Source organism: Anas acuta, chromosome 19 (assembly GCF_963932015.1).
Source record: "Anas acuta chromosome 19, bAnaAcu1.1, whole genome shotgun sequence".
NCBI classification, from domain to species: domain Eukaryota; kingdom Metazoa; phylum Chordata; class Aves; order Anseriformes; family Anatidae; genus Anas; species Anas acuta.
In genome coordinates, this window is record NC_088997.1 from 3,733,493 (window position 1) to 3,756,907 (window position 23,415).

General features: G+C 43.9%; 1 protein-coding gene across 1 annotated transcript in view; it reads right to left on the reverse strand.

Moving 5' to 3' along the window:
* VPS53 (VPS53 subunit of GARP complex) overlaps positions 1-23,415 on the reverse strand; it is a 62,242-nt gene that overhangs the window by 25,668 nt on the left and 13,159 nt on the right. Inside the window, 9 exon segments of the mRNA XM_068655623.1 lie at positions 4,000-4,094; positions 7,252-7,353; positions 9,205-9,346; positions 10,030-10,172; positions 10,707-10,850; positions 12,208-12,286; positions 17,621-17,740; positions 18,767-18,882; positions 19,116-19,202. Coding sequence (XP_068511724.1) covers positions 4,000-4,094; positions 7,252-7,353; positions 9,205-9,346; positions 10,030-10,172; positions 10,707-10,850; positions 12,208-12,286; positions 17,621-17,740; positions 18,767-18,882; positions 19,116-19,202 — 1,028 coding nt within the window.

The following is a 23,415-nucleotide window of genomic DNA, read 5'->3' on the forward strand; positions in this document are numbered from 1 at the left end:
GATTCATTATAACCTGGTCCTTACTCAAATATTTTGGTCTTTATACAACAATAAACTTCGCTCCGCTGTTTCATCTTGACAAAAAGGCTTTTTTAGCGTGGCAGAGGGCCAGAGCATACACAGAACCAAAAGAAACTCTCTGATCTTGGGGAGTTCCGCTGGTCCTATTCCTCCAGGGGCTGCACATCTCTGTCTCTGGAATACATAGATGTTTCAGACGACAAAATACCACTCCACTGACCAACATGAGCTGTGAAGCTCACTTATTTTATACTCCCGTTTCCACTACAGTCTTGGTTCTGCTTCTTCCAGCTCTCCCTTTCCCATGGCACAACCAGAACACTTACTGCTGAGTCACCAAAGCTTCTGGCTATGCTGTGCACGATACAAATTAAAAAAAAAAATAGCCCGTCAAAGAGATTTAACTTAAAACATTCTCCCAATATTAGGCAAATTCACAAAGTACCTAGCAGAGCACATTAGTCCATGCAAAGGGACTGCATTAAGACCTCCTGGGATGGGTACAGCCTTACAGCACATTCTTGCTTATTTCTGCCATGGAAAGGGGAAAGAAACACCACCAAAAAATACTTTTCCCAACTTTCTATCCTTTCTTTCTATTCGTCTTGTGAAAGAGACAAAAAAATTCCCATCCCATACCAGCAAACCCCACAACACTGCACAAGAGGAAGAGGTGACATGGCTCCTCTCCAATAAACCTACAGACTGCTGCACCACAGATAATCTGCCTGGGCCCAACTGATCTACAGAGCTGTGCTTGTAATGCCTGGGCTTTATACTGCAAAGCAAAGCTCTTAGGCTTAAACTCAGCTCCTCAAGTAGCCTCTTTCTTGATGCTTGTCACTTTCTGCTTCGAGTACTTTATGCAGCTCTGATTCTACAAACACAGTTCCTCGGCTTGGTTACAAGAACTGTAAAAACATCAGGCTTCTCAACCAATGTGATAAATCTCTACACTGGCATGAGCGATCGAACGCTGAGCTGCAGCATCGATTGGATTCGACCGCAGCGGAGCAAAGCCCACCTCCCCCCTGGGCTGTACGGCAGCCAAACGGACGGCTGCTGCAGGAGGGCTCCCACGTGCTACGAGCTGCAGCATTCCTCAGGTTCTCCAGCAAAGCAGACGTGGCTTGCTGCTGTCACAAGTCCCGCTGAATTAAACAGCTGCATTTCTACCTCTGCATCTGTGCTTTGCTCCATCTGTGCAAAGTGGAGCTTTCTCAGTAGTCACCAGCCACTTTTTTTTTTTTTTCCATATTCTCAAGGCACAGTTAGGAATGTCGAAGGGTTTTGTTTCTTTATGCTTCCTCCACATGTTCTCCTCTGCTCCAAGGTGAAGTGAAACCTGTCTGCGTTGCCCTGGTTCCCCAAGGTCTTGTCAACTGAGGTGCGTGAGGAAACGCAGCTGTCCAAAATAGCTGGGAGAGGGGGGCTGCAACTTTGTGCTCGTTCTGATCCTAACCTGGCCAAACTGCCTCTCAGAGACAGGCCAAGAGGACTGCACTTGTTTTAGCACGAGATGGACACAAGCAAAGCATCAGGATATTGTTTACTAAGGCAACTAATATACTATTAACACACACCTCAGTTGACGTCAACAAAACTCTCATTAGTTTCAGTTGGCCCAAACACAAGATGAAGGCTAACGACCTTTTATGAACATGTTGGTTATACAATGGGAGCACAAAGAATTCGGCAGAAAAATTTGCAAAAGAGAACAACCATGAAGAAGGCAGGAGAGCTACAGAAAATGAACATTTTTTGCACATAGGCTCTGCAAAAAAGCTCAAAGCAAATTCTCAGAAGCATCACATCTGTGCTACCAAACAGTAGCATATTTACTGGGAGCAAGACCTGTCCTAGTCTAACCAAAAGGAAACGTGAAATTAAAATCACAATTCTATTCTGGTTCTCAAATCCTTTTATTCCTATTATTCCTCTTTCCTTTCACTCAGCCTATTCAGTGATTTTTCTGCATCTCTGGCAATCACAAGAGGAATTAGGCAGCTCCTCAGAAACCAGCACGAGAGAAAATCAGTGCTTGGTCAGTCAGTCTGTTCAGCGGTGTGAATGGCACTGAGCTATCTGGCTTGTCTGCAGGATAGTTTCCACTGACTGAGTATTTTGGAAGTCCCTCTGCTCACGCGGCTGCAAACACCCACTGCAAAGCGTCAGTTTGCTGAACAATCTGAAGGACGCAGGCCTTTTAGCACACTTAACCACAGCTCTGCATACTCTCAGCACTGCAGACCCGACTATTGCTCCTGCAGAACCGCTCAGCTCACACATGTACACCTCTGTGGCTCTGACAGACCACAAAGAAGAGCTGAAGACACATATCCCAAAGGGAAAGAGAAATGAAATATGCTTCGCTGTTAAGAAACCTGATATTTTCGCTGCAGTTAACAGTGGAGAACAGCATCTTTAAAGTCTTTCTTTCAGGTATCTCCTCTTAAATTGCTGCAGATTTTGGCACTGTGCTTCTTTAAACGGGTATGGAAGCAATTTTTCAGGAGAAAAGGACCAGGCTGGTTTCTGCCCCAAACTTAACACAACGGGGAACGGAGCTGCCCCGCTTCTCTCTCTGTTCAAAGCCCAAGCACACAATTATCTAAGCAACTCCTCGTTTTCAGACATCAGTAACAGATTCCTCAAAAGTTCAATCAAAGGGGGAAGAAGAGTGAAAATCAAAGAAAAGCAATTTTTGGCAGACAGGGCAGCGTGGGGAATACTGTGGCAGTTCTTCTTTGAACTCCTTGCAGCCTGTGGCTATAAAGCTAATATAAAACATCTCGGAACTGTAAAAGAGAAGGAAAAAAATGCAACTGAAAGGAGTAGGAGCACAGTGGGGTAGAATTACCAAAACGGGGATTAAAATGGCCCCCAGTGAGATGGGAAGAAGTATTCAAACAAGTTAGTGCTCAGCTCACTGAGGTGGGGGGAGGCTAGGGAATCTGCTTCCCTTTCTTTTACTGCACAGCGAAACCTAACCTTGGCATGACAAACCATTGTGTGAGGTTTTATTTATTTACTTACTTTCAGGCATAAAAGATTTCAGGGAAACCTTTTTCAAGATGGATATCTGGGAGTTTGGACAAAATCAGGACACTAACTTTGACTTATAATCAAAGCCGATGTGGAAGTCCATGGAAGACAGAAGGGCAGCATAAGATGGCTGAGGGACATAAGGCAGATGCTTGTTTTTCCTTTCTGGCCACTAACCTGGACTAAAAGACTGCAGCCAACATTTTTTCAACCATCTCCTCTCCCAGCTGACAACTGCTGTTGTCAGAGTTGCTTTTTAAAAACCTGATGTGAATCAAGGTGCACAAACAACATGGGTGAGAGCTGTAAAAACTTCCCAGAGTTCTAAGCTGAAAGCTCGCCTCATCCAAGTTATTTTGCTGTAACTCAAAGAGGAAGATGAAGAAGGGTTCTAGGGATTAAAACCCCCGAACAAAGCCTGACAAAGTCCCAATCTGTGACCGATGATAATGTTATCTTACTGCCAGCTCATCTACAGCAGCTTTCATCTGAGGATCTCAAATAACTTGCTTCTATAAAGCAAATCTTGAAACTCCTCTGCCATGAAGCCACTTGTGTATTTTACAGAAAAAGCAAACCTACTATTTGTGGAAGACATGAGACGAGAGAAGGGCTTATGTCTGCAGTGAGAATTGCAGAGGCAACAGAAGCAATTTCAGAAACACTAAGCCTCTTCCGCAGAAAGGCAGCAGGCATCATTCCTACAGGCTTCTGCAATTACAGATGAAACCAACATCCACAACCCTCTGAATGCTCGTTTTTGCCTAAGCAAAGGCCTTACTCATTCTAACTTTCTTCAACCGTGAGCGCTGCTCGTAATGAAATCAGAAATCAAATTTTCAATAAATTTCATTTTCTGCAGACAGAACCTCCTACAACACAACACTAATGCACGGCCAAAAGCAAAACTAAAAGAGCACGGTGGTTACTCACTTGTCCTGGGACTCAATATACACATAAAGGTGAGGCTCAAAGCACTTGGAAACAATGCCATGGAAAGGATTGTCAGGGGCCTTTGGCTTCTTTGGCTGTAAGAAAGCATTGAGTGTTAGTTTCCAACTCGCTCTGTAAGAGCTGAAGAAATTGTAATGCAACAGCAGGGAGGATCTAAGCTCTCAGAAATGCTACAACACTAAAATTTGTTGTCAAATAATCACAGGCATATAACCAACAGTATGTACAAGGTCAGCATGTCCCCATCTTCCCTTGCTTTTACAGAGCTGTCAGTATTCCAGAGAATTATCTTTTCACTTTTAAAATACTATTATCCTTCAAGGGAAGGCTGCTCCACACTAACAGATTTCACCAGAAAAAAATGTTAATGCAGTAGTAACAGGACTTCCCTGGTCACCTCTGAAACGAAATGCAGCAGTTACTTGGAAGTAACATTGAAAACCCCTACATTTTAGAACATTAAGGATAACAGCTTGAAGCTATGGACTTCATCTGGATGACTTTTATTTAGATAAACAGAGCGTAATTACTGGAGCTGGAATTATACAGGCAACATTACAAGACTGCTTTCACTGTAAAACATGTTTCTGGGGATGCAAAGACTTCTATTTTAAAAATCACAGTTAGTGTTAAGCACAGACGCCGTTTGGGAGTCATCCAGTTTACTCTCACTTCAGTTCAGTACTGTACTCTGCAAAGTGGCCAAGCACATCTCACTGAAGCCACTGGGACTATTCATATGCTTAAATATGTGCATGTTTAACTATCAAGCTGGACAGGCTCTTTAAACTTGTCTTTGCCCTACAGCTAGATTTCATTTTATTTTTGAAATAATTTTCCTTGTTGCTGGCTGGCAAGCTGACAACTTTTCACTGCCTGCAGAGAGCTCTGGAATGGAATTCTTGCCTCTCTCCACAAAAAGCCAGGATCAGCTCCTAGCCAATGAAGATACAAATTTTTCCAGTTGATTTTTTTTTTTTAAGCATAAAAAAGCAAAACAAGAGAGCCTAAAGGACGTTCTCTCCTACATAACAGAGATGATGGCACTAAGTCATCTGCAGAAATTGCTAGGCAAGTATTTCTCGGAAATAATTAAGGCTCAGAGACGCGATGAATACGAACATATGGCTGCAAACTTAAAGTGAGTGAACAGTTTTATGGAGACCAGACCACCTCTATGAGACTGGCTTCATTAACCTTTTCACTAACAGCAGGGCTGGAGAATGTAAGTTTTTTACAGCCTTGGGAGAGCGCCACTGCCCAGCATCCTCTACCCCAGCCGCTTTGCCAGTGCCTGCCCGTTCCTGCCGGATGCACACACTCATCAGAGCTGGGAGGAAAACAATAGGTGGTAATTACAGAAGCCTTCCAGTCGCCAAGGCTCCACAATGGCAGCGCCAGCACAAGGTTGCAGATTCATCATGTTTACGATTTACCAAGCTGGAAGAGCTGAATCCTAAGGCATAACTGTTTTTTTGCGTGCGTGCGCCTCTGCATCATGCTGCTCCCAGCATGTCTGGTGGAGAGAATACTAAATCTTTTAACAGTAGCAGCGAAGCTGTATTTCTGAGTGTGCAATCCTGTCCAAAAGCTGCAGATGTTTAAGCTATTTCCTCCTTGAGTTTGATGGAAATAATAAAAGGTTACTGTTGTCACAGTAAGGAGGTCTGCAGCTGGCCCAGTTTCCTTTCATTACTATCCAAAGTAAACAGATTAAACCTAACTGCTAGGATCACTAAAAGAGGTTCTTTTTAATATGGGTTCCTCCCCCCTCACTCTTAGGCTCCCTCTTACATTCACAAGTGTCTTGAATTCTCAGAACTAGTGTCTTGAAGGAGCTCTACTGCTCAGCCCTTCATCTTCAACCCTTCCTTTCTCTTCTCCATCTGGTGACAGCAGAAAATGAGACCTTCAGCATGAACTAACCAATTCTTGGCATTTTGAAACAGAACTTCTGGGGCCTGTGGTGTCATGCAGGTGCTTCTGGCCAGGGCAAAGCGTTCCACTGTTCACTAAAACCAGCCCTAAACCACCTAAAAAGGCTTTGTGATTTATCTCTTCGCTTGCATTCTGGCACTACTGCTTTCTCCCAGGATGTCCCCTCATCTCAATGCTGCACATCAGAGCCAACCTTCCTTCAGCCACTGCAGAGAGCAGAAAGAAAGCTCTTCACAAAAAAAAAAAATACATCACACATGTCTCCCTGAGCTCCCAGCCTCATTCTTCTAGATCACTGATAAGTCTGGCCAGTACCAGCTCTCCACACTGCATTTTAATGGAAAAAAAAAAAAAAAAAATCAAAACTTTGCTTTATCATTCTGCTTCAGGACTTGTGTGTGGTGAGGGCAGAGGGCTGCCATCCGGAGGGGATGCACTGCACCCAGCTGTGCTGATGGAAAGCTACCAGCCCACAAATTATTTTGGGGCATGGATCTGAGTAGGTCCTAGGGCCCCAGCCACGTATCAGGCTACCACCTGTAAACAGCCCCTGAGCTCACAGAGCATGGGGAGGGTACCTAACCCAAGCAACATATAATTGAACGCTTAGAAAATATCTGTCTGGTGAGTAAAAAATAGAGGGCTTGCAGACTTTGATACCGGTGCCAATTAAAACAAAAGCGCTTACTATTCACTCCTTTATTGTTTGCAGAGGGCTTCTGAAACCCAGTGCTTTTACAAGCGGTTAGGTGTTGCCAGCAACACAGAGGTAATGGATGAAAAACACTACAGATATAAAAATCCCAGCAGTAATATATTTGGAGTGAAAACCTAAAACTGACACTTGAAAGTTCAATGAGCTGTCTGATGACTCCAGACTTAGTCTGCTTGGCTGACAAGGCAAAATATGAATTGCAACTCCTTGTAGTGGGAGCTCCTCCTGGGATCTGAAAACCCAACCGTGCTAGTTCATCTTTCTTTGACAGAAGTCCTCTAGTTACATTTGAGCTGTTGCTGCATGGGCTAGAACTGAGTCCTGCTTGCTCTCATGTGACTGGATTGTCTCTGCACCATTAACTGAAATAAAGATTGCTTTGGTTTCAGTGAAGCAAACCACAGCAAACCGGAGTCATACTGGGAGCTTGTATGCTGCACAGAGAAACAAAACTGTGCTAAATGAATTGCTGCGAAAACAAACCCTTCAAACCAATGTCACAGGAAAAGATTAGGTGCCACCAGAGATTTTGACACAGAGACTGCCTCACTGACAACAGGAGAGCTTCAGAAACTTACTTTTTCTGCATCGCTTTTTTCAATTACAATCTCATCTGTCTCTGTCCCAGCTTCATCCTCGAGAAATGGGTTGGTAGAGGGAGGAGGCACGTCTGGCTTTTTCTGTGTAAAGGTTAAAAAAAGGAAACTCCTTAGAGAACAGTCTGGTTTGACCCACAGTCCACACAGCTGCATTCATGTTTTGCTTTACTAAGCCCTTCAAAGCGCTGTACAGCAGTTTGTCTTCTCCAAGCACAGCAGTGACTGCAGACTTCAATGTTTCACCTGTAAAGCCTACTCCTCTTGCACCTACGCTCACTGAACACTGCCTCAGGCATCCCTGGAAAGGGCATTTGAAATGTGGAATTTCCATTCTCTCAAACCCCATGCTCCAAAACATGTGGTCTCCACCAGGAAGACCCATCAGGGCTCCCTGCTGCTTCAGTAGCTCTCGGGTGCACAGCCCAGAAGGGTACAGAAGGCTCAAGCAGAGCTCAGAGCGGTTCCTCAAGTGGCATATTTCTTTGTATTTTCTTAGAGAGCCTTGTGTCATCAGGAAGCTTAGATGAGATGGCTCCTGAGCTCTGACCATCTCCCTCTCTCTCCCAGAAAGGGATTTCTGCTCAGATTTTATTCAACTTGCAGGTAAATGCATCTGAATTTATAATTCTAGCTGATGCCTTTCTCCTATGCAAAGAGAAGCACACAGGTGTCAGGATGCTGAGCTCTAGCTCAGGAGGCACTGCTGTGACTGGCTCCTAAATCCTTTGAAAACACAACACGTAACTGCAGGACTGGTGACACAACCTCTGACAGGAGGCTCCAAAACTCCGCTGTTGCTGCAGTAAATCCTACGTTATTGCTCCCATGACACTGCTCGTCCCCACTGTGTACTCACTAGATAGCCGTTTAAAATTATGGGCTTCATTTTGTGTTTAAAACAGGTCAGATGACAACATCTCGAGTGTCATAGCCTCTAGGTACATCACACAGACAGAAGGGGAAACTTTTCTCTTTTTCAAGCTGCACTCTCCCCTTCTGTCTATTTCATTTGTAACAGATTCTGTACCTACCTTTTTCCACTGGGATAAGAACCCAGTGAAGTCAATTTAATTAAAGCTGCAAACTTCGTATGAAATTTGTCAGAAAAACAAAGCCAATATTCTTCAGAGATCTAAATTCAGCCAGGAAGAAATCCTTACAGGACTTCCCTTTTTAATTAGCAGCACCTGCTGATCCACCGCAAATTACAAACAGGCCCAGCAGGCTTGCCTCATAAACTGAATTATCACATCCAAGTAGGCTTTGAGACACCAGCTGGCCAGAGCAGCGAACCTCAAACCAGTGGCTCCTGAGCCACATGTGGGCTCTGCTCCCAGGGCACTTGGCTGGTAGAACACTTAGATGAGATTTCAGGCATGAAAAGCAGAGAGATGACCCCAGAGATATTCACCGAGGTGTTTCTCTTGGCTCTTCCTTTACAGCCTACCAGACAAGACACAGAAAAGTGGAAACTATCGACACCCCTGCAAGAAAAATTAACCCAATGTGAGATTGGAAGTTGTTACCGTGGGGTAAACGTGTGGTACCTAGAAATGAACTGAGGAGACGACTTTCAGTTATAATGTGTCATCAATATGCAAAGAATAAATATTATAATGCAGTCACCGTGCCGTAACTTGTGGTTCTCCATACCAACGTGGCTTCAGCTGCAAACAGCAGCGTCCAGGAGAACCAAAGAAGTACACAATTGGTGTAGTTTCCTTCTTGGGAGCCCTACACCACCCCCTCTACCATAACTCCAAGATCAGGAATCACTTTCTCACTACAAGCCACTGAATACAGTCACAATAACATTCCACCTGCCAGTGGATGCTGAAGGTGAGACCTTTTTGCAGCTTCCCATTACCATAGCTATGTGTGAGATGGGCTTTTCCCCCCCAGGAAGCTGTAGAAAGGGTTGCTCCTGCTTACCACTGTCCCATCACCTAGAGTGCAACCTGAGAAACGTTTAGCCAGAAGTCCTTCAAAGTTGGTCGTCCTCTGAATTGCAAACAAAAGCAATTTGACCTCAATCTCCTTTGCTCTTGTGCGCATTATCTTTGAGAGCTCAGTCCTGAAAGAGAGAGTGAGAAAATGGGGAAAATAAATGTGGTTTTCTATAAAGAAAAAGATCCAAAACCTAAGAATGAAATTCATTCTATTACCTAAGGATGCTTTCACCACAAAACAAGCTATTTCCTAAGATGCTCTCTTTAACAACAAAACTGCTTTACAGGATACACTTCAAACATAAGCACATTTGTTAAGAGCACATTTGGTAACAGGACCCTGCCTCCAAATGCCCAGAACACACTGCAGGCAGGAAACTCAGCAGCGTCAAATCTTGGGAGGTGCAGTGACTCAAGTAAGGACCCAGAACTCCTGCTGGAACTTTCCTCTGGTCCCCTGGCTCTGGCTTTCAACGAACATAATTCAGAGCAGTCGCATCATAGTCTGCTCCCATCTTTTTTTCCCCACTTTTTTTCTAATATTACTGATTTTTACGTATGTACACTGAAAATCCACTTCCATACTGTCTTGCTCTCTCAATAGTACATACAACGTTAGGGTTACTTCTTGGGTTGTTCACTCTCTACTTGCTTTTAATCATATGCAATTTGTGTACATACACATGGAGATTGCTTTTAAAGCCCTATGACTATGTGATCAACCTGGCAAAAGACATGCCCAATCTTTTCTTTCAAGGTAGGCGATGCTTTTGGGAAGCACCACAAGCCCCCCCTGCCCCACGCTCACCTTGTGACGTGACAGAACTCCACAGCGATGCGCTCTGTCATGCACCACTCCTGGGGAAACATGCGCCCGTATTTCTCCTCATAGTCCACCAGCTGACGTTTTATCCAAGCATAGCGCCTGTCAATCTTATCCAGCCAAGCGACCTGAGATGGAGAACAGGATCTTTAACAGCAGCAGCTGTTAATACTCAGCCTGACTGCTTAACTGTACCATTGTAGTTTCACAGAGGAGCTTGGGCTACTGATCACATTTAACCTGCTCACTTTTAATAATCCTGAAGAATGACTGCTAGCATTTGAAAAGTGCCTAAACACATGCTAGAGTGAAAATTCTATCTTATGAGGATAGAGTAAATTCTGTTGAACTTCTTTTTATTAAGGGTTTGGGGTCTGCAACTATCAGAGTATGTTTTTCAATGCTTTACAGGGCAGAAAATATTTATTTGTTACAAGGCTGATCTATGAACTTAAGCTCTAGGAGAGGAGGAAATCATCCTGGCATAAGACAAGATTGCCTCCCAACTCATCAACCAGTCCATATCACACCAACAAGTCACTGCTTCCAAGCCCTCGGGTCAAAGACATTTTACCACAGGAAGCTGTGGAAACATGAACTTTGCATTTTGCTCTGCAGGACCATTTACAAAATTCAAATGTAGCTCGCAATGCTTCCCTTACATCTTGGTTCTCTTGGAAAAGGACCAGATACTCCGAGAGGTGTTGTTTAATAAATTTCTTGATGATTTCCTGTTTGATTCTGGGATCCAGGACATTTGCGACTAGACACGCATCACGCAGAACATTGCTGGGTCCACCAGGCCTCTAACAAAATAAACAGGAACAAATGATTTAAGGTTAAATAGCTGAATGGGTGATTGCAAATTGTACTGTATCCAAGTTATCTCAATTTTATCCTTTCCCATTATTCTCCTGTTTTTGATGCTACTCCATTATTACTGAGGCATCTTTCTACTGTTGGATGAAATTGAGCTCCCTCCATTTCACTGGCCAAAAAGTTCTCTCACGGTTCAACAGCCAAGAATCCACCTACTACAGAAGTGCAGCAACCTCCTTTACAGAAAAGAACCATGGTTCTAGCACTTGAGAAGATTCTTTCATTGCCCTAGATATTCTGAAGAACAGCTGAAGAGAAGCGGTTGATGTGGAACAAGAAAACTCTGCAAAACTGAGGGCCAAATTAATGGGAAAAAAACAGTCTAGTGATGATCAGCAAGCAACACTTAAGGGATCATCTGTTGATTTGTATTGATCCATATGATGATGGTAGTGGAAAATACAAAAAATTTAGTAGCATTAAAACTGCTTTTTTGAAGCTGATTTATGTGCACATAGATCTGCCCTTCACCAAGCATCTGCTCCAAGAAGTTTCCTCATTTCTGTACTTTGCTAGTTTCATGAAGAAACCAATAGAGCTGGTGCTTCTTCAGTGCTTCTTCTTTGGAAGACAAAACCAGTGTTTTCTTTAGAATAAATTCAAATTCACACCTACCCCCATGTTGTTTGCAAACATTTGGATGCATAATTTCGGGGAAGCACATTTGGTGCCTTAGCCCTAGCCCAGATTTGTATCTGTGCTGAGTAAACAAGAGGCAAACTTGGTGGCAGCAGCATGTCAACATGCTTGTCAGACAGCTTGTGCTTTGCTTTCCCTGGATACAACACAGACTTTTTGTGCCCAACAAATAACCACAAACACAGGTGAGGAACACCTGGATCACGTGCCAAGGGTGCAGGGCCCCACTTTGGTCTATAGGGCCACACAGTGCTTGGTGTAATCCTTGACTGGCTCACAGACCTCACTGCAATAGCTGTGTTTTAACAACAGGCTGACTTGGAAAGTCACCGTGATGGGGTTCTCACCGATCAGTGCTTTTTCTGTCTGTGCAAATGATCAGTGTAACAGCACTTCTCAGCTAGACTCAAGATGCAGCGTTGACAGAGGAAGGGTGTTATTTCTCTCACACATTCGCTGGAGAGAAACAGTGAGAAATGTGTTCAGCACCCTGCAGCCTGGGAGACTCATTTGCTTTCTAAATTAGCTCCTGAAACAGAGAGATCAAGCCTAGATGTAAAATGAGATAAAAGCCGATGACAATGATGTTGGCTAGTTTTCAGCAACACTTTTCAATGGGAAGAAGAGGGGAAGTAAGAGCTTTACCTTTGTACCTTGAGAAGGAAAGGCTTCCTCAAAGTCAGCCAGGATCTGCTGTCCTAATTCATTTTGTGCTGCCTTCACCCTGATGAGGAGAGAAGAAACAATTCTTGTTCCACTTTCTGCAAATTTTCCTACAAAGTGGACTGAAAGGCTAACAGCTACATAGGGTTCTCTTAAGGGACAAAATAAAAAGTGTGCTAAAGAAAAAACATCCACATTAAGGCCTGTATGTCAGAACTGGGAAAGTATTTCCTCCACGAATGACACTTGGAAGACAGCTCCATCTGCACAGCATCAGCCCCTGAGCTCTACTGGAATGAGTCCTCGATGCTCTCGCGCTGCTGCAATTCAGTATTCCAATAATGGCCACTTAATCAGCTGAGAAATCAGCACAGCTCCTTTAATGCCAAGGTGATCAATTTATAGCAGGTCTTTATACTTGTGTCTGTTGATCAGTTTTCAAAAAGTACGCTTTTAACACAAGAGCTTCACAATGTCTCAATCTTCAGATCGAACCTTTCACAGCTCCAGGTGCACTGACCTATTTTTAAATGCATCCATGTGCATGCCGTTGGCTGTGGTTTTACCCTATAAATCTTCTGTCTTAAGCAGCATAAGAGCAAAGGTATGAGACGGGTGAAAAAGTCCGAACAGATCACGATCTTGCTCTTTATTTAGCTGAGAGAATAAGGCTTCCAATTTCCAGAAATAAAAGTCACTATGGCTTAATTGATACTTCTAGGGAAATGGAAATGCCTACACGTACTAGAAAGAGCCAAAACAAATAGTTAGGCACTTACATCCCTCTGCAGCCCTCACATTCTTCCATCACTTTTTATTATACTGGAAACACTTTAAGGACTAAATTGATTACTCAAAGCAGTGGATTTTTCCACTGAGATTGATATGTTAGAAAGAAGGGCTACGTTTACTTTTGAGAAAGCATTTCAGACTGTGGGAAGAATTTGGGTAGTTTTTTGTTTACGACTCCTCAACTTCATCAAGGAATGATCTGTTTCTTTAATCTTCCCGGTTTAGGTCCATTAGCAGCGGAAATGCTCAGCTCCAAGCTGACCTGACAATACTGGAGAATGGTCTGGATTCTTTAACGGTGCCAAACGACAAAAATTATGGTCCTTTAAAAGTCATGGCTGAAATATAACTTTGTATCTGTGATTTAACTACAAGTATGACCTGCCTTATCCAGGATTTATCTGGGGGGATTTTGCTTTAAAAGCTTCCTGCCTGCAATGTCAAACTTGATTCTCACTCAAGCTTTCAGCTTTGCAGGATGTTTAGAAATCTTTCACCCTTCCAGGTATAGATCCACAGTTAACACCTTCGTAACTGTAAAACAAAAGGGATTCACTAATGTGCTGAAATAGATGGAGCAGAGTATTTAAGCGAGGAGGAGGAAGTCAGCCCAGCAACCACAGCTCCAGACGTACAGTAAGCATACTAACCATGGGTTGAAAATTTTCATCTTTTCAGTGATCTACAAACAAAAAGCCTTTAGTTTTAGGAGTCACATGAATGAACGAGCTTGCATAAGCAACTGGACCCATGAGCTGTGGCACTTCTTGCTTTGCATACAGCAGGGACCTTCCCATTAGACAGCAGCTGCAGCACAAGTACAGTGGGAGCACTGGAAAGAACAGCAGCCAGACTCCTCAAGCCTCAACAAATTTAAGAGAGGCACTGTCAAGCAGTTAAAAGCCCTGTCCACAAGCTTTGTTGTTTTAGGCTTTGATTCAGGAAAGTACTTAAGGGTATCCTTAATGGGGATTCTCATATCCTTAAACTAAGAAACTTGCATGAATGCCTTGCTGAGCTGGGCTGCTAAAGTAGTATTTTTTTAAACCTCAGCTGCTTAAAAATCTCTTGAAGGCAAACAAGAAAAATGAGTTTTATTTATTTATTTTTTTTTGTTTTGAGAGATAAGGATGGGGCAGAGAAATCAAACCGGCCAAAGGTTTAGGCATGTGTGAGCAACAACAGGGTGCCTCAGCATCCTCCCAGTAATTATCGCTCTTTATGTAAGCACACAATCCCACACAATTATTTTTTTCCCACCAGCACACGCAGAGAAACAAAAACATTTACGCCGTGTTTTTCCAGGAAGATTGCTTTAGGTGGAGAACACAGGACAGCACTTGCTTCAGCCGCTGGAGCTTCCTGCTCCCCAAGGCTCCAAGCCTTTCTGTAGTTGGGGACAACCTTCCTGCAGTGGGAATGGAAACTGCTGGGGTGAAAGCCTCAACCCCAGGGTAAGCTTCACTCGTGTTGATCACTGAAGGACCGTCTGTGCGTGTGTTTAACAGAGCATGTGTTCAAATACTTACAAAAAGTGAATTACCCACTGAGGCTCAGCAAGCTCAGGCACTCGCAGCTGGTAACAGATTTAGGATGTCTTCCCAGGCTGGTTTTGTACAGATCTCTTTCCCCGACTGGATCCCTCCCGGCAGCCTGCTGGGGTGCCCAGCAGCCATCCTGGCTCGCCGCAGTGGGGAATTGCTTTTTCCTGGGGTTGCTCACGTGTGCCAAAACGTTTGGTTATACGAGCAGAGATTTTTGTTTTTCTGACTTTTGTTTTATTACTAGCGGCTTCTTGTACTGTTTCCCCACCATAAAAACAAAAAAAATCCTCACACTTATGCTTCAAACGACAAAAATTACTAGAAACCGCAATCCCTTTAGCCAAAGCTACCAGAAATCTTAAACTACGCCTGGCAGCTCGCTGAGATACAAAGAGGCTGAGCTAGCCTGTTCTGCTGGGACAAACTTATAATATTCTTTTTTTTCCCCCCAAATACTTTCCAAGCTTTTTTCCACTATCTGCAAGGCTTTTTTCATGGGTGGGTTTGTGACCACTAATTGTAAGCTCCCCCTACAGATAGAGAACAAAAGAATATTGAGAGAAAATATTGCTATTTACTACAACAAATAACCTCCAGTGCACCGCAGCAGGAGTAGTTTCAGGAACACAGATAGGAGGATGTTCACATCTAGATGCAAATCATGTCATTTTTACGTCGGTACTCAACAGGATCTCTCCAAAAACCCAACTGAGAGTTAAGTCAGGTTTCCAATAAATACTTACTGTGGGATTTTGTTTGCTTATTTTCAAGGGGATGGAACAGGTAGAAAGCAACCTGTAAAACCTAAGCAGGAACTTAGATTGAACCCCACATGACAAAGATCACACCTAACAACATTAAGCATCTAACATGGTCTCCCATTCATATTTGGCTTCACTCCATTCATGCCAAATAAGAGAGGCTCTTTATTAAGTAAAGCAAGAGAACCCCCTCATCTAGCAGTGTGTATAATAGATTTACTGTATGTAATACTTGGGTTACTGTCACAGTCTGTGCCAAAATCCACTGAAGAATTTCTTGCTTTCACAAACATCCAAAAGGCTTCAGTTGTGCTATTAAACCAAATCCATGAGATACCAAACCCCAGTAATTTCAGCCTAAAAATAGCACTGAGGAAAGCCAGGCAAACTTCCTTTGATGTTTCACGAGTCGTGGAAGAATTTCCAAGCAAGGAGAGAGAAGCCAACTCCAAACTGGGCCCCAGTAGGTACACGGGCAGTCCAACTGCAGAGCAAATATTACCGTGCTGGAGACCTCCCTGTAGTAATTTGCTGCCTGGATGTCAAAGCAGTAAAGAGACCCCAGCAACACCCTGGGTGCAGCTCTCCTCTCACCCCACAAGCAGCCACTTCTACTGCTACCAGATGGTGCGACTCTTGCGGCGTAAACACTGGGAGGAAAGCCCTGCAGAGACACTGCTAAAAATAGGAGGCACAGCCTTTCTTGAGCTTTTCAGATCCTTATCTTAAAAGGAGAAGAAAACAAAGGAAATTCTCCTCCATGTCCCTGCCACTCTCTCTGGTGTGACTTGATACCACTGTGCCTTTTAGCATCATGATGAATTGTTCTCTTTAATTACCAACAACTACACAAGTAATAAATAATCATCCCCTAAAAAGCAAAAGACAGCCAGAGCTCTGCACCAAGGCTTAAGTTCTACATGGCTTTAAAATGGCCAGTGACAGCAGGTTTCTGTCATTACCAATCTGGAAGAAAACGAAGCAAGTTATCTTTCTGAGCATGAGGCTGGAATAGACAACAACCTAAATTCAGAAGAGCATTGACATATGTTTCTCTCTCTTTGATGTTCGTGTTCATTTCAGCAAATGCTTACGGTCAAATGCTTTGTTAAAACAAGGCTCCATCTTTTCTCTCTCAAGATTTAGGGTGGATCTTTGTTTTGTTCAGCTTCATTGATTCCATCTGGGTTTTCTGGAAGATGTATCCATACCATAAAGAAGGTCCAACAGATTTTCAGGGAATTATTACAAACATATCACTCAAACACTTTTTCCATCACTAAACAGCACAGGCAGCCAGCTGCCATCTTAGCAAAGGGAGTCACCACAAAATTAATTAGTCACCAAAACCCTAATTAATTAGAAGACTCCATGAACTAACTCCATAATGAGCAAAGTAATCTCAGGCATCAAGAGGATGGTGGTGACAGATGTGTAATTTTCAAACTGAAAAGAAATGCTATCAGATACAGTTGTATCATTAAGAAGGTTCATCCCAAATGTTAATAGGCTGTTTGCACCTCTGAGCTGTGCTCAGCACTACTACAAGCTGCTAAGTAAACATCATCTGTGTGGTGCAAGGGAAAATAAGCCTGCTGTAAAGCAGGTTTGGGCCAGGAACAGCAAAGTAGCCTAGAACAGGGAGGACCTTGTTCTCTTGACACCCAGCTGTGAAGTCACAAGTGAAGACAGTAGGAAAGCTGGTGGCTTAGTCACCACTGAGCCTTCGCATGCCACTGCGGAGAATGGTGGGCACTTGCTGCTGGAATTGCACTAAAACTCACCAAATTTAAATGCATAATTCCACATTGGGAAACCAGGAGTGTACAAACTCAGCACAAATGATTACAGCAGTCAGGCGCGGTGTGTGTGATTTTGGGAGGACTCACTACATGCCCCAGATCTCAGTAGACCTGGGCAACAGTGGCAGGTTTTGGCAGCAGAAACTCAAGGTATGAGAAAGCATCACTTCAGGATTTACAACAAACACCTGTATGTGAAGAACACATCGAACAATTTGCTCTTCCATGCATTACTCCAGGTAACTACGTTAAAAGCCAGTCAATCAGAAGCCCAAACCATTCACGAATCGCATCCATATTAATTACTGTTATTTAACAGAACAGGCAGCTCCAGATTTGAGCCAACTGTGTCCAATTTTAACCTGTTTGTTTTGCCTGGAAAGAGTTTCAAAGGGCCATGTCCAGCCTTCACATTCCTGAGGAACCGATCCTCTCATGCATTTTCTAACTTTCCTTCCCAGCAGGCATGCAAGTACTCAGTGTTTGATGACTTTACCTTTCAGACAGCTGCCGAATCTGAGGAATCCCCATGTATTTGTTGAAGTGCTCTAACACATTCACAACGCCTTGGAGGAGGTTGGCAACTTCCCCATACTGTCTCCTCCTGGTCATAGCCCTGTAAAGGAAATTAAAGCTTTTAACAAAGCAAGTCTGAGGAAAATCTTGGGTGGCAATTCCAGAGGTTACCTCATCCACACCGGGTCATGCCAGTCTCCACTGACATTTATTTTTCTAAAATACACAACTCTTCATTAACATTCCAATGCTGCATTAAAATTTCACTTAACTGATGCTAAAATAAACCAATGCAGCACACATCTAACAAAGCTCCAGAAAACATAAATGTCAAAAGCAACACTTGGCAAAGAACATGTAAACTACTGAATGCATCCGCTTCCCAGTATGGGTCCAGAGGCAGTCAATGTTATTTTACTATAATGACCAGAGTTAAGCCATTCGTCATCACACACAAAGTGTGAGTTAAAGCTTCACAGGGAGGAGAATCATTACGCTGAAAAGCCCTTAGCCTTGGCTTTTTTGTTAATAACTTTCACAGGGAACTTGCAGAAAAAACAATTTTATTTTTATTTCATCCTCTAGGATCGTTCCAATGGAGACAGCAGCCTAAGTAAAATTTAATTCTGAACACTTCGCAATCCAGCGTTCGTGCAGAATTTGCTACAGTCCAAGAACAGGCTGTGCTTGGGTCTCACAGCTTCACAGATGCAACATGTAAAAACTGAACTCCCTTAGCCCGTGTGTTTCTCAAGCACATTAAAAAAAAGAAAACCACAAAGAATTATTAGAACCATCTAACCCCACTTCGTACACAGTACAAGCTGTAAGGCTGCTTTGAACTCGTTCTCAGAATTAGAGGACCTTCCAGAGAGAGAGATCCCATTCCAATTTAGGAAGAGACTGCTAAGAATCCCCCCAAACCCCTCAAGAGCACATCCCTGATGACGATACCTAACTGGACAGACTGCCTTACACTTTCATGAAGCCAGACTCTCATTCCCAACCTATTAAGTAAACTTCCCTCCAGAAAAATAAGCAGCTGTTACAGACCTACTCGGAGCACTGCACCGAAATTAAGAACTCAGCAGTGGTGTCAAAGTGCCACTAAAATTCATGTGCTTACTCCAGTGAGTCCACTCCTCCTGCCAGCATGTGCAGGTGATTGAGGGTGGTGATGGAGGTGGTCAGATGACGCTTGGCATGATCTAGCTGCTTGATATCCCGCGTGATATCTTTAACCTAGTGAACAAAAAAACAGGAGTCTGGTTAAATATCAAGCCACAGCAACAAAGTTTTAAGGAGATGAGAAGTGCTCTCCCCATTTTAGCTCCACAGACACATTAATGCAAGACCAAGGATACAGGTGCAACACATGCTTAACAGCAAATTACCAACCAGACAGCAGCAGCAAACACAAAAAAAAAATCAGTGCCCCCCTCCCCTTCAAAGGCTAAGACGAAGCTGCCACTCACCATTTGTTCTGATTTTTCAGCCTTGTCTTTAATATCCTTAATTTTACCAAAGAGTTGCTGGATGGCTTTCTGAGCTTCTTCCAGTGCCTGAAAAAGAATCAAGGTCAGAGCGGAAAGAAAACCTGCAAGCAGTTTTCACCTCTAAGAAACATTCAGTTGCTTGGTCTCGGTCAGTGGAGGAGAGCAGTTTTGTTGGAAAGAAAATAGCAGCAGCACAACAAAAGCCAGTGTACAACGATGCACATAGTGGGATTTTAGCCCAGGTGGACCAGTGCTTCAGCATTCATGTTACTACAATGTGCTGGCAAAATCTGATCAAGACGGTCTATGAAAGCACCTCTGTGACATGACCTGGAGCACCATTAGGTTTAAGGTTACTGTGATAAATTTCTGTTCACTAAGCGTAGAAAAATATGTAGCTACTCCTGATTAATATGCATTTAGAGTACGGAAATGAAACCTCCACACAAAACCCTGATGTTCCATCAATCCTAAATCAAAAATACGCATCACATACAGAACACCGAGTACTCGCCTAAAAACCTCGCTGAATTAGCAGGATATTATCCTGTTGGAAAACGCCCTGCTCGTTCGGCAGATTGCTGTGGGGTGGGCAGTTCAGCCTGCCTCCCACAGGCACGAGGAGTGGAGGCACCCGTCCTACGCACAGAGGTTCAGCAGGACCTACAGGGGTCCAGCAGGGGAAAAAGACTTGGCCCGCATTTTTGTGCTGTTTTTACTGCAGGACGCTTTGGGGATCTGGTCGTCTTTAAACAGCCATGGCGCATCTGACCTCACACGAGCAGCGTGAGCCACACGTGGATGCAGTGAGCGAAGCCACATGTCCAAAATCACATGCCCAAACTCTGACTTCTGAAGTATCTCAACACGTTTCGCCTTCCCGGCCTGATAACATTTCCAGCTCCAGCCCCGCTTTGTTTCCCCGCTGTTAAGTAGGCTTCTAGCCCTCTTTTTATAGCCAGCCCCATGACCAGGGTTACGGGGCTAGCTACAAGCTCCTTCAGCAAATAAATTTAACACATCTTCATTCTGAAATGTAGGAGCAAGCTATCTGCCAGGAGGTTTTGCTGGAACGTAGCTGCGTTATAATAAAAAGTATAAAAGTTGGAAACGTTCTATAATTCGTTTTCCAGAGGGGAAAAGTCTCTTCTGAAATATCTTTGGAATCACGTGAAAGTTAACACTTCACCCATTAGTGTCACACGGCATGTTTGGGAAGTGAACACATGAACGTGCTATTAGAGGTGACCATCACCACCTACCTTCTCATTTGGCTCCAACCTAGACACCTTTCAGAATCAAGTTTTCTATCCTGTTTAAAGGCACATGGATTAAACCCAAACCAAAGACCTGAAGAACGCCCCTTGCCTCTAACTACAGGCTCTGCACCAGTCCCAGGGCACAGCTGCAGCACATCGCCCACGTGGGCCGTGAAGCAACCACCCTGTGTATCCTGAGATGTGGATAGGTTTGGAAAATAAATAAGTCAGTCTGCGATTCTTCACAGGTGCCAATTGCTTGGTTTCCCTTTGATTCCACACCGACAATAAATGCTGATTTCTCTTATCCCGGGGAATTCAGCAGAGCTGCTGAATTTTCCAGCAGGAGAGGTGAGGATTTAACCAGCCCAAAAAAAGATTCCCTGAGAAGAGACATTACCCAATTATCCTCCTTCACAGCCAAAGCCAAGGCAACCTCACAAAAACCATTCGATCTTTAGATCACCTCGAGCCAAGGTGCAGCAATAGGTCCAAGTCAGGGTCTCCAGCAATCCGAACAGGGGGAGCCAAGGCAAGGAGCCCGGGGAGGCCCTGCATGCAATGCAGCATGACAGAGTGATGCTGGCACCCTGCAGGACCTCTCCAGGTTCCCAGCTACCCATACACTTCTTAAACACATCTCAGGTACCATTCCCCTCCCACAGGGGTTCTTTTTTTCCAGAAACAGGCTCAGACAACACCACAGCTCTCCTTGCTGATGCACGGCTGCCAGCTGAACTCCAAGACCTTCAGCCATCCTCTGCAATCCGTCCACAGCTTGCTCTCCAAGAAAAGCAGTGCTCGAGCTGCTACCTTAAGCATCAGTACTTGGTTTGAAGTCATTTGCTCTCGATAGCCTTCAGCAGCTTCAGAGTCAACAAGACCATGAGTGAAGATTTCCATCTGAGGTCTTCAGAAGGGTTTTACAATAAAACCCCTATCCACAAAGGAAAAACTATCTTATCTGTTTTCTTCATGAGACAGAACATCATCTAGCTGGATAAAAGGGACCTTTTCCAAAGTTCCTGCCCATAATTTATCCTCAGAGAATGTCCTGATCCAACGAAGATTTAAAGCTGTTCACATAGCAACAGCGAACAAAAGAGAAACCACACAATCTATTTTTCTAACGTACTATTAATAATGCTGTGACAAAAAACCAGCAGAGGCTTTTTAGAGAAGACTGGTTTCTGCCTGAAGCCCACGTTCCTGCTGCAGGCCCGGCCTGCGCTCTGGGGGCAGCGGCCTGCTCCCCTCCTCAAGGCTGCCCCTGGAGCAGAGAGCAAATTCCAGTGGGATTTTGTTCTTGTACACCAAAAACTGCCAAAATGAGGTGAAATGGTGTCATCACCTGGTCCTGATACTTGCTGCTTTTACCTCCTTATGGTCTCTGGAAAAACAGGAGAGGCAACACGTGCTGTGCCCCAGCCTGGTGAGTTACAGAAGCGAGGCCTCCTGCTGCCGTGCCAAGCGGCCTGGCTGTAACCTGGGGAGAGATGTGAACGGCGGCCACCCGGCTGTCCAAGTCCTGTGTTGCATCTCTCAGAGAAGGGCAAACATTCCTACAGCTGTTAAAAAAACAACACAGAACTCAACAGCAAAACTAACAGACCTGAGTACATCAGAACGGCTCATGGACACTGCCTTCATTCCTTAAAACCTGCTTCCTGACAGTTGCTTTGCCATTAAGACAAATCTTCCACCAGTTCAAGGGCTCCTCTCCTCAAGAGAGATGCATGTTCCTTATTTGAACTAGAAGAAACTAATTCATTGATGCATTTGCTTTTTTAAAATATAATTTCCATAACAGAGATGAAGATATTTTTCCTCAAACGTAAGTGAGATTTGCTCAAAGTAGCACCGTGTCAAAACCTATTTCTTTTTAGTCAGAGGAGCGCTACCAAAGGGATCTGAGGGAAAGCTCAGAACAAATCCAGAGTTATTTGTTGCACAAAGTCTACAATTAAACTTCTTAATGGTTCTTTTTATGGAAACCAATGAAAACTTTTTGGCTGTAGCATTCCAACTGCAGCATCCGAAAGTAAAATATTGCACGTAAAGGAAGGAAATAAGTAAAAGCAATAATGGGGAAAAAATAATTTCGCCATCCTGGTCACTGTGAAGACAGGGGAAAGAAAAGCGCAAAATCACCTCACGTTTGATAAATGGTGTTCATTATTAAGAAATATGAAACTGACATCTGAGGCAGGAAAGCAGGCCTAATTGTTCAAGGAATAATAAATAGATTTATTGCTGTGCATAATGATTACTCTTTCGGCTGTAAAACGGGAGATGGGAAACTACAGACACGTAAAAAGAGCACACTTCAGATTTGGGAAAACGCATTTCCCTTCACTAAATTCTCATACTGCTCCCATTAAGACAGCAAATCGTGATTTTTTAAAAGCCTTTTCTTACTGCTTTTGCTGTTGTTTTATTAATAGAGGATTTATTGTGGACAGACATTCTAAAACCAGAAGCGTGTCAAGAGGAAAGGAATTGCTCTTCCTCTGACACAGCTGGCGTACACGATGAACACCACCCACCAACCCCACTGTTGTGGCCTGACACGGGGGTCACCTTGAAGTATCATTTACTGGTTTCCTCACCATACACGCAAATTTACGGCACTTCCAACTGCCCTGCAAGAACTACGTTACTGTATTTCCTTCCCTAAAAGTGCAGTTCATTTCAAGGGCTGAGGACCAGTAATAAATAAGTGACTGGATATGTGATCTGTTATCATTAGATGAAACAAGGACGTTGAAATTAAGCTCGCAATGCCCTGGACGAACACCATATGACTCTAATCAGCAAGCGAGCCTGCAAGCTACAATGAACCCACCGGCATTATTTGTTAAAACTTCATGCAACCTCTGTGGTCCCTGGATGCCAGGCACCAGCTGAGAGTCCAGCCCTGGCAGGACTCTGCCCGATTGCCTTTTGCTGAGCTGTTTGTCCCCAGGGCTGCTCTGACACCGGTGAATTTAGGAAGAGGGCAGGACCAGCAACAGAGCAAG